The sequence below is a fragment of the Rattus norvegicus genome, chromosome 9 (assembly GCF_036323735.1).
Source record: "Rattus norvegicus strain BN/NHsdMcwi chromosome 9, GRCr8, whole genome shotgun sequence".
Taxonomy (NCBI): domain Eukaryota; kingdom Metazoa; phylum Chordata; class Mammalia; order Rodentia; family Muridae; genus Rattus; species Rattus norvegicus.
Window position 1 is genome coordinate 65,882,841 of NC_086027.1, and position 12,174 is coordinate 65,895,014.

Genomic DNA, 12,174 nt, shown 5'->3' on the forward strand with positions numbered 1-12,174 from the left:
TCCTTAAAAGGTGCATAAACACAACTGACTTTGTGAGAAACAAATCCCAAGCCTCCACATACTCTCCACCATCACTTGTAAGCCAACGGAAGCCCCTGACACGCATCGTAAAAACCCCATATAATATCATAAGCTCTTGTTTGTCTAACTCTCCACTGTGTCTTCTGCCTTTACCCCCCCCCACCCCAAAAAAGGGCAAGATTTGATTATCTCCGCAGCATCAGCCAAGACAGCAACACCAGCTGTTCTCATTGTGCAGCCTCCTCCTCGCGGCCTCCATGTTAATAACCTGATCATTCCATTTTCCCCTTCAACTGCCGGCTGCAGCACTGAGAAGAGACAAAAACCCAGGCCTGTGTGCAGCAGCTGTGGGCACTGAACTGTGAAGCCACTGGGGATTTATAAACTAATCTGTAACACAACACTGCCTTGTTTTTACAAGTGAGAGGCCACATTTGCGCAGACCTGATCTTTTCTTGCAATAAACTGGGAGCTTGGGAGAGTTAGAGAGTTGGGAAGAATGAAAACAAGGTATCTAACCATTTGTTTGCAAATCTTTTTTTTTCCAAGTACTTCTATAACTCCCCCAATCCCCCAACTCAAGAGACAGGTAATGGTTAATTTTCAAGTGCCATGCACATGAAAAATGAAGATAAATTTTTACCACTACCAGAAAATAAATTATATTTTAATAAAAATCTCCTGGTCCCAAAGTGTTTTCTCGGGGGGTTCTTTATACAAAGGAAAGAATTCTTGAGATGGAAAATAAGCCATCTGTGGAAAAATTAAGCTCCCATTTCTGTGTCTTTTCACAGATCTGAATAAGTCTCTGGTGAACTCTTTCAAATGTTTTAAACAGGTATGTTTAACATCTCCCAGGGGAGGCGAGAGCATGGAGACCAATCACTGAATGGAAAATAAAAACAAAAACCTACATCTGTTAAAAGATGAAGTTCGGAGATAGCCAGACCTTAAGGAAGACAGCACCTGCTGTTCTGCTTCCAGGATGCATTGCATTGTGGGAAGCTGCAGCTTGAAGGAAGACAGGTGACAGCTGAGTGGTGTCTCCACTTATGACACTTGGAATGTCTCGCAGAACATCCATTGCCACGTTTGATTCGTATGCGCCGCTATAATCTGTGTTCCTTACACTCACTTAGAACAACACTATAGCTTGTGCTATATGGACTGTGCTATCTGCCATCGGTCTTTAAGGAGGGTAGTGCTCAATTTGCCCACTGACATGCAAGGTCTTGACCTTGAAGCTATTAGGGAGTGGATTAGACACAAGTGTGATCATGTGTACAGACATAAGCAAACCAAATTAATTTCTGGCATAAGGAAGTAGCCAACAAGGCCCTGTTCTTAGGGCGGCAGAGAACTTCCTCAGATCCCTGATGGGCTGAGCTAATGGCATGTTTAAGGGAACTCGGTTTGGAAGATGAAGCACATTCATGGTATTTAGAGGGTTATTAATCAAGTTTCCCCACAAAGTGTTTGCTTGGCTGATCAGATTAAGGGAGGGAGCCTTCAACAGTGCACCCCCACCACAGCAGGCCCCAAGAAATCTGTGATACTTCACAGCCTTGGCCATATTGCACCATGTGTACCCAGCTGCTTCAATAATTAGCTTATGAATGTATCAGCTGGTTCTGTGATTTTTATAAATAATAACTAACCCACAGAGCAGAAAGCTTGTTGAGAGCCCGCACTAGCACAGAGTGGTGAGGAGCTCCTAACTCTAATTTGCTCTACAAAATGCTGATATTCCCACCAGTAGGACTCCTGTGATGCCATTTATAAATATTTATTTCTTATCTGAAATGGCAGTGCATTCTTTGGCCGATGTCCTTCTCAGTGGCCATGATTTGCTGTCTCCTCACTCTGACTCACTTGCTCCCTCTGCACATTTGCACGCTAGCCTTTCTCCTCATCTCTCATCCCATCCAGCATCTTTTTGTGCACACCATCCCTCCAGTGGCTCCTTTTTCTAAACAGGACCTCATATTTGCTTGTCTGGTGACTAATGATCATGTAAAGAAGTGTCATGCTCTTGCATGTATACATCCATACCTGTATAACTTTGAGTGAACCCATCACAGAAGAAATAAAGGGTCCCTACGTTGGGAATTTTTTTCATTTATATAATTTTTGCATACCATCCAAGAAAGTTTTGCAGTATCAGGCAAAAAAAAAAGTGTAAATGTCAAATAAAACAGTGACAGATGACTGTATTCTCTATTGAATAGCACTGTTTCTGTCATGCATGTTCAATGGGAACTCATGAATTATTAATAAACAAATCTCCTTTTTCTGTTAAAAATCTCAAGTAGGTTTTTTGTTGTTGTTCCCTGTGTGTTGTGTGGAACATTCCTGAAGTATTTTCATTTTCAAACACTGACACAGTTCATCTGATCTCCAGCACCCCAGAAGCTCCTTCCTGTCCTTCTCTGTGGTTTCCCTCTTATTTTAAAAGTCTGAGTTTTAAGCTCTCATTGGAGATTGGCTGAATATTCATGCAGTCCAGTTAATGTTTATAGTCTAATAAATTGGGATTCTGTAAGTTTCACGGAGGTGAGCATGACTCAGAGTGGCAGATAGCATTCATCTTTGCAGTCCTGAGATCTGACTTCTAATTTAGTTCTCGCTCTGCCCCAAAATGAATGGGCAATCCTTGAGTAAGTGGTTGCTCTGTTGAAGATTCTGGGTATTAAAGGGGAGACTCACAAAAATGGTGGTGTCCCCTGGTTCTACACTCTAGCATCTGCTATCTGATTCCTATCATGAACAGCAGATAGTCATTAGCCTTTAGAGTTCAAAAATACAAGGAATAAATGACCTTGACCAATTGGTTAATAAATATTTAAGGAAGTGCCAATTGGTCAAGGCCGGCCTCACTACTGAAGCTGCACTGACATCATGACCACTGTTCACAATACACACCACAAAAACAGACTGTCACATGACATACCACAAGGGCAGACTGTCATTCAGAAGGTGGTCTAAGCCCAAACTAAGAGAAACTTATGTCAGCACTTCTTCTGGCATAGCCATAAAAGGCAAGGGAAGATGTAGGAAGAATTATGGAGTAAAGACTAATAAAAATGACCAACCAGATCTGGGTCCAAGAAAAAAGACATGAATAGAAGAACTAAGGCAATGGAATCACATTTTCCATATGAGAGCTGCTAACGTCCTGGCTTTGTTACTTGCATGGCTAACATTTCTCTCCAGTGATGGACAAAGTCAACACTAAGGAAGCAAGCGGGGGTAAGGGTGGTACACAACACAACATTGGTTCTATGCTTTTTCTTATAAAAATTGCTGTATCCAAAATGAGTTTGAAAAAGTTTCAAAACTTCCAGAGAGCACAAGGACCTACATATGAAAATAAACATGGAGCCCATGAATATGATTCCAGAGAATTCATCTTTACAGCGGGACTCAGTGAAGGGGCAGCAGTTCAAAGATTGATTCCTGGCAATCAATGGTTAATGAGTTCCTAAACACTCAGAAAATAAGCAAATAGTATTTATTAGCATTATATTCCAGCCATCTCTTCAGTCTCTTAAGCAAATTTCCCTCTGTAGCAAAAACAAGTCTGACGACCCTCTCTAGCTCTGCAGGTGAGGCCGACACTTGCACCGGCCATGGTATCGCTCGATTACTACCCACATGTCCCAGAGAGCTGGATGCCAATCTAAATTTACAAAGCAAATCATGGAAATGTATTAGGACTCTGTACTACTTGAAAAAAATACCCCAGCAATTCTTTTTGAAAAACAAGTAACTCTTGTCTATCTTTCAGAAAAGGGAGTTTTACTGATGAGTTGCAGGAAGGAAGCGAATAGTAGCCCCCCATTCCAGACCACTGGAAGAGGCGACAGCAAGAACCATGAGCTGCTGTTGTTTGCTCATTCCTCAATAATTCCCAGGGTGACCTTATTCTCCAGCCACAGTGATTACTCAGTCCCTGCAGACATTTGGTACATGCACATTACCACCTCCATGCTTTGTCATGCTACCCTCTTGGCTACAATACCTTCTGTTCAGATCAATAATCCCTGGAGATGCTGTTCTTCAAGACTCTCATAACCTGGCTTCACCTAATCGCCTGTGAAAAATGTTTGTTCATTCCTGTCTGGGCCTCAGAGTGTTACTGTCAGGCGTGGGTATGCCTGATGTACCTTCCTCGGTAGGGCTGGCCTCTTCTTGATGGGAGTAAAAGACAAGGCCGTGCTTCTTGATGTAGTCTCTCTGAGCACAGTACTCCTCCTTGCACACAGTAGTGCTATGCAGATGCTAATTAGTTATATAGAAACTACTGGGTTATATAGAAAGTATCACGTGGGGACTATTTTGTCACCTCAAAGTCAGTGCTTGTTGAAGAGGAACACCAATTTCCAAAGGCAGCCTGACAAGGTCTATTTGCCCATCTGCAATAGGCGAACATCTCATTTTAATGCTATAGCCTCTGGGAGCTACCGGAGGCATTTAAACTGTGAAGATAAAGAATGAACTCTTCTCTGGTTTCCTGGCACACTTTTTTCTATTTAGTACGGAGTCCTTGGGGTGTGGGGTAGTGTAAAACAAAGGCAAGAACACCATTAAGCCCAGATACTATTTCTGTTCACATTGAGACTATGCTGTTGCATATTAAAAAAAAACAAAAAAAAACAAAAAATAAAACAAAAAACAAAACCCCACATGACCTGAGAGTGAAGCGCGTCCTGCCTGAGCTGCATTATTTGGGGTTGTCTAAAAAGAATGACATACATCACTAACACCACACTGACCGTTTAACAAGCTGCTCTCATCCTTTTGAGCGCTTTCTATGTGGGCACTGGTGTGAATTTTCTCTTACTGCTCACATTGGGGTCCTTAGAGTTTTCCTGGGTCAAAACTAAATGGAAACTGGCAATATCTATTTCGGTTTTTAACTACCACAGGCTTAGAATGTTCAAATGACCAAGGCCTTTATAGAACATTAACAAGGCCTAGCTTGAGTGGGGACTCAACAGGCATGAGTTTGAATTTAATCTCTAAACTGTGGGTCTAAGCGCTGCTGTGGGAGACAGAGGGGCCACAGTGGAATCAGAGCAGTGGTCCTGTCCATGGTGCTGAAATGCCTGTGCTTGCGGTTGCCATGTATCAAGAAACCGAGTTAGGATCCTCCCTTCTACCCCTTATCAAGTGTTCTTCTTTACAATAACAGCAATAATATTCTAGCACTGGGGAGGCAGAATGAGAGAAGTGGCCAAGTCTTAAGCCAGTCTGGGTTTTGCCTTAAACAAACAGACAGACAAACACACAAACAAAAAATATTCTGGGCTCATGACGTTTTTCTCGATTACATTTTACTTTGGGTGTGTGTGGACACATGTGTCTGCATGTGCATGTGTGTACATATGTGGAGGTCAGAGCCGAGTAACTCATATGACTTGCTTTTCTTCTTATCCTATGTGGGTCCTAAAGATGAGAGGTTCTCAGCGTCCCTACCTCTTGAGATGCCTCAGCAGCCCCAATGTTCCTGTTTCTGTGTTAGCTCAGTTAGTTCCTGTTTCTGTGTTAGTCTCCAGCAAAGGAAGTTAAAGTTGCCCCTAGTGAAGAAGGCTGGGTGATGCCTGCCCCCCCCCTTCCTGACGTGTCTGGGAGAGAGCTGGTGAGTGAACTCCAGCTACCAAACAGGAAGTTGCACCACCCTTCTGCCCCTCTAGGAACTCTAATGAATGGGAAACTCAGCAAATGAACAGTTCCTCGGAATGACTCAAGCTTCTTGCCGCAGAAATGTAACAGGCCATTTCCTCACCCACATCTTCAATACAGAAAATGTCAGCATATGTAACCAAAAGGGAATGTTTTCTGAGTTTCTTAAAGGAAAATTCATATTATTAACCACAGACAGTTCGCTTTCTAAATGGAAGCACAGAAAGTCCCCAAACAAACTTTTGTAACTGTGAAAGGATTTCTCTTCAGCTGGTTGAGACTCTCCTCAAGTGTGAAATGAGCCAGATAGTATTCTGCTCTTGTTTCTTCGTCACTGAATTCTCTTTTCATGAATCCAATAAGTGTCTATTAAAATAAATAACCCCCCTAATGATTCAAGATAACCTAATCAAGAAAGCTGAAATAGATAAGAGGCTAAATACAGGGGAGACCTGTCAAGGGCGTCAATGAACCTCTGCTGAGGATGTCATCTAAGCCCGGACAATGGAATCTACTCTGTACTCGGTTACAGTTCAAGGTTAATTACAGTTTACCTTGCACGAAGTGAGCTTTTTCTAGTGTCCAAAATTGTATACTAAGTCCTAAGCTGAATCTTCATAGGGACCAATTTTCAGCTTTCTCTGGGCTGCCTTAAGCACATCTCTCACATTTCTGTGGATGTGTTTACAAAGATTGAGTCTGTAATTGAGAGTAATGGAAATTTTATTTCAGAACAATTCTTTAACCTCTGCTGTACAGGGCTGAAATCAAGAGGGGATTGCATGAGACTGTGCTGCCTCTACTCCCACAGATACATGGGAATATGCTAGATTTCATGTCTATGGAAGTTTACTGTGCCTTTTTGTGTTACTGTATACACAGACACATGCATAGATGAGCACACATACATGAAAAAGCCATTTATATGTGTACAGAAGAATAAATGTGAAGCCTTGGGATCTTTATTATACTAGAAACATAATAGCTAAATGTGCCTTACTATAATATTAAACAATAAATAACTGTGATGTTTCTACGCCCTTCAGGCTCAAACTGTAGCAGAGGTGTTAAACTTTATGCTAAGCAAACTTCCTCCAGAACCTAGGAAAGCAGGGTCATGAGTAAGACTTGTGCTAGGTCAGGGCAAGGACCATATGGAGGTAAGCTAACAAATGGTGCCCGATTTGAAAGGAGTATGGCTGCCAGAGGACACAAACTTGTAGGCACCTATGTTCTTCTCTGACAGAACCACGGCATAGCTCACGCCTCTTCCCAACAGGGCTGGTGAGAGTTCAGAAGACCCTTTAACAGGGAAGCCAGATTTGCTTCAAAGTCACACCCAGTTTCCAAAGGCACCATACCATAAACAGGCAAAGTATATCAACTCAAAATATAGAACAAAAAAATGCTAAAAACCAATACCAACTTAAAAGACATTTCAATTTTGAGAAATTCATGAATACTATGACCAACTTTCATTGGTATCTAGTTAATAATACCAGTAATAACAAAAAGACGACCAAATAAACAAAAACTCGCTTTACACCATAAAACAGATAGAGGGGAGAAGAAAGACAATTCTTTATTATGAGGTTGCTATCAAAACAAACCCATGGGGAATGTTTGCTGATGCCCTGTAGAAGGTTCTCATTCCTTCAGATTATGCCATAAAGAAGAACTGGAAATCAGAGGCCCATGCTGATGTACAGGGAATCCTGGGCTCACTGCCCACAGACTGTGGTTTCAAGGAAACCACTTTCACGGGCTCCCAGAGAACCTGCCGTACAGGCAAAGCACACCCATTGTTTTAACTTCTGCTGAGGGTAAGTGGTACAATGAACCAGGAGTCAATCTGTAGCACCTTCTGGCTGTGCTTCCTGGCACATCCCATACCACAGAAATCAGCACAATCATATATTTATTTCCAACACCCTCCCAAGGATGCTACCCTCATAATGGGACCTTAGAATAATGTTAATCATTTCTTTTGAATACATACAAAATGGCAACAGCTTGGTCTCTTGCAACATAAGCAATGAAGGCTAAGAAACTCAAATAGTGAAACTAAAGAAAACCATTTATATTTTATAAATATACTCTTCCACATAAAGATCTTGCCTTTACTAGACAACTTATAACATAGTTTTTTTTAACTATCTACACTGAAAGCAATGAATACATTCCATATAATCCCTATCAAAACCCCAATGGTTGATGTGAGGAGTGTAACCTTCTTGGCACGCATGAGACCTCAAGTCAATCTCTGGCATCAAGAAACAGGCAAACAAACAAACAAATTCCATTTATTTACATTCTTCACAACAGAAAAAGGAATTCTAAAATTTTTAAGGAACTACAAAAGTCCCCCAAAGAGCCAAAAGTCAGGGACATCATACTTCTTGATTTAAAATTGTATTATTACAGGAGCTAAGGCTGTATCTCCGTGATACCACACTTGCCTGTCACACTCAGGCTTCTGGGGTTGATCTCCAGCAACTCCAATAAATGAATCACTTTTGTTACAAAGCTAATCATCAGAATTTCAGAGTGTGGCTGTAAACACTAATGCACAGGCTGAAGGAACAGAATGGAAAGGGCTTGGAACTAAATCCAAACATACAAAACTGAATTTTTCAACTAGGACACCAAAAAACACAATGAGGATATGGAAGTTTAGTGGGATGAGGGTCAAATGTTCAGGGCCAGCTATGAACTGAGATCCTATTAACCAACCAACCAGCCAACAAACCAATCATTAAAAAATGTTCCAGAAAACTGGATCTCCACATGTCTAGGAGAATGAAATCGGATGCTTATGCCATATAAAAATCAACTCAAATCTAAGACAAGAAACAGGCAAGTCAAACTATAATTGGTTGTTAGTTGAAATTCAGAACACACATTTTAATGGCAATGCAGTAATGAGGCATACAGCTTTATACAGAGAACTAGTGCCTGTGAGGCACAGAACCCACAGAAACCCCCCTACATGAGAGCAGAGACACTAGAACCACTCGCATGCAGAACACGGGTTTTGTGGGAAGAGCTTTTCAGTGTTCAGAAACTCTTCTCTCTCTCTAGCTACAGAGAGCTCACCGTCTTGGCTTCTCCTCTGCTCTTGCAGTGAGGAGAAGACCCTCCCAATCCTGCATCCTCCTGTCTCTCTTGCATGAGGAAGAAGACCCTCCCACCCTCCCTCTGGCTATAGCTGGAGCTCCCAGGCCTGATAGGGTGTGGGGGACAGGGAGAGCATCCTAGGAGTCCTCAAACCCGGGTAGAGGACTCCAGGGCCATTCACCCACACCCTATGGGTCCCCTGGTTATTCTTCCAGATCACCTCCTTTGCTTTATCCCAGCAGCCCCCATCCTTTACTTCCCCACCATCTTTAATAACTGATTGCAGCTGATTCACACCAAGTGGGAACAGGCCTACTAGACGATGGTTGAGTTCTATGGAAAGTGAATTTCCAACGAAGTGGAGGATTGAGAGCTATATCTAAGCTTCAGGGCTCCCAGTCTCCTCCAGTTCTTAAGAGTTCTTAATCAACGGTTTCACTAGTTTCACCTCCATATGATGGGAAAGCCCTGGAGAGGCATTAACCTCCTCAGTCGCCCTGAGAACTCCCAAGTCCTCCAGAGAAAAATAACAGAATGACAGAAGTTAATGAAAGAAAGGAGGGAACACTTTGCTCTCTCGTTTCTCACAACCCAAAGAAATGTGTGTGCATCTTGGGGAGGTAAAATCTGCCTGAGTCATTCCCGCACTAGAAACATACATTAAATACATGGACCAAATCAAGCAAGTGGGCCTGCTGTTGGGTGAATGCTGGTGCTTCTGGGATAGAGTATCCTTTATGATGAACTGTCTTTAAAGCTATGTTATTTGGCAGTCCTATTTTTTTTTTTTAAAGAAACATCATTCCTGAAATACTTATTTGGTCAGCTATTTGCATTATATGGTTCTTTGTCCAAACATTTAAGAAGAGCCCATTCTTCTGAGGAAAAAGAAAGACTTCCAAGTGCCTCGTCCCCAGTTATGCTCAATTTCATCCTTTGGGATATTAATTTTCAGAACCACTTTTCCAGGCTCTAGGAAATCAGGACTGCTGATTTCTTGGGGAGGCCTCAAAATTGGTAACAGCTAAATGTCAAACGCAGCTCTCAATCATCCACCTGAATTAATTAGGCCTTGCTAATCCCAACAGCCACAGAGCCATGTCAACAAGAAACTTGTGCGCCCTTCAATCGAGGTCTCAGACTCTGGTCTTCAGTTTATAGTTATAAAAGAAGGACCAAGCAAAACTGAAATGTGTGTCAGGACACAGAGAGGGTCAGGTTTGCAAAATCACTTATGCAGCTCTCACACCCACTGCACATCCACACATACGCCCCTTATTACCCAGTGGAAAACCATTAAATGCACAGTAGTTTTGCCAAGTGGCGTTAGCATTTAACACCTTCTTCGTTTAACAGCTCCAACTCTCATTATATTATACCATGTGTTACATGGGATTTTTATGCGTTTAACAGTGTAGGGAGGCACTATGGTCTTTTCTTTTTGTGGATTTTCATCCTATGGTTAAACATATCTTAGCAAACTCGGTTCCCTAGTTTTGTTGAGGAAGGAAGTCAGAATCATTTTCAAGAATGACTACATGGAGATTAAAAAGGAAAATAAACATTTCAATCCTCTTCAAATTCCTTTGGTATTCTTTCTCTCTTCACTAAAAACTGAAAGTAAGATACTGTAAAACTGCAGGTTAAAAACGAGGTTAATCTGCCAATAATTAGTCTAAATATGCTAAATTTAACATTTATCATTTTTAAGGACTTAATTTTTATTGAACTCTTTCTTGCTCAATAAAAAACGTGACACCCAGTAACTTAGTACTTCAGCTCACAGTAGTAACTCAGAGCTCAGAGCCATAGAATACTTAGTAGTAACTACAGCACACAGTACACATCTGTCAGGGAGAGGGCCCAGGCCATTTTCCATTTGCATATGTAGGAATGAAAGCATTTGTCATGCAAAGCACAGTGGAAATCAAGCTCAAAATCAAAGGGCTCCCAAAATTCTGCTTCATCTAACTTCCATTTCCTCTGTCCTACACTAATCCTTTATCTGTGGGATAAAGAAGGGTGCCCTGGAGCAGCCTAAGGCAGTAGCTGCCCCCTTAAATAAACTGAGGCAGAGGGGTAGATCCCACCAACCAGTGCTGCTTTCAGAAAGGAAGCCAAGCATCTGTGTGCTGGGCTCCCCTGAGCATCGCACTCCCTGCAGCTCTGATGCTGAACACTTTTACTGGATAAGCATCTATGTTTTTCTGCTAAAAGATTTTAGCACTTATTCTGGAACCCCCACGTGTGTTTTCTCCTGGAAAAACAACTGTATTCAATATGTGAACGAAACACCCGACAATCACAAGGTGTCTCTGGGGCTGGGCAAAAGTGGTTATTAGAGCAAAGTCAGCCTTTCCCCTGGTGGGAATAGGAAGGTGATGAGTCCTAGTTAAATGTGGTCTCAAGGAAGGGGCTGTTATGCACAGACTACAGTTTGTTTGTTTTTTTTTTTTACTTAAAAAAATTGCTTCCCCAAGAAACACATTTTTTTTTTCAATGAACATAGGAAGCTTTGGATAAGGGAAAAATATTTTAACTCTTATTCTTTAATATCAAACATTTATTTAAGAGAATGAAGCTAGGTTCTGGCATTGTCTCTCTTCTGAACTCTAATGGGAGTTACAGCAAAGCCATGGGGCAGAAGGCAGAACATGATGGGCTCCCCAGGGGTTATTACTGTTATTATTATTATAAAAACAGATGTGTTTTTATTGGAGGGGAAAGAGAGCGGTCCCAGCATTCCATTTTATTCTTTAAAACAACAACAACAACAACAACAACAAAACAAAACAAAAAACCCCTACTCACCTGACTTTTGTTTGCAGCCACTTTGGCAAACAGGGCTTGAGACACCTTGGCTCTTTTCATCTCCTGTTGGATCTCGTCATAAATGGCAGCTGTGATGTTGACGTTGGCTCCGTCCACCTTAATAGGGAGGTCTGTTGTCGGTGTCGAGGTTTTGGCCTACCAAGAGACCATGAAAATAATAATTTAAAAAGTGCTGCATTCAGAGCAACCATCTGTGCAGAAATTATCAGAGGGTTTCAGTCAGCTGATGCCAAACCACATTAGCTACAGAGGGACACTTCCTGTCCATTATTCTAATCAGGTTAATTGTGATTGGAAATAATTGCAATGCATTCCTATAGGACATACAGAATCCTGTCAGCTCTTGCTTCCCCTCACAGGAGCCTGGTAGCTCACAGGTAGGAAGGCAACCCTGGGCACACCAAAGTCTGACACCTACCTATAAGCAAGCACACAGAACACACTCACTTTTTCTTTGCAAAACATGACACACCTTACAGAAGAGCCAATTCTCCAAGTTAAAAAAAAACTGAGTAAATG

General features: G+C 41.8%; 1 protein-coding gene across 4 annotated transcripts in view; it reads right to left on the reverse strand.

Annotated features, from left to right (window-relative positions):
• The window catches only part of Satb2 (SATB homeobox 2), a 186,219-nt gene that overhangs the window by 40,490 nt on the left and 133,555 nt on the right, over window positions 1-12,174 (reverse strand). For all 4 annotated transcript variants that reach the window (XM_017596603.3, XM_008767129.4, XM_063267604.1 and 1 more), the window contains one exon: window positions 11,635-11,790. In XM_017596603.3, coding sequence (XP_017452092.1) covers window positions 11,635-11,790 — 156 coding nt within the window. The remainder of the gene's footprint in view (window positions 1-11,634; window positions 11,791-12,174) is intronic.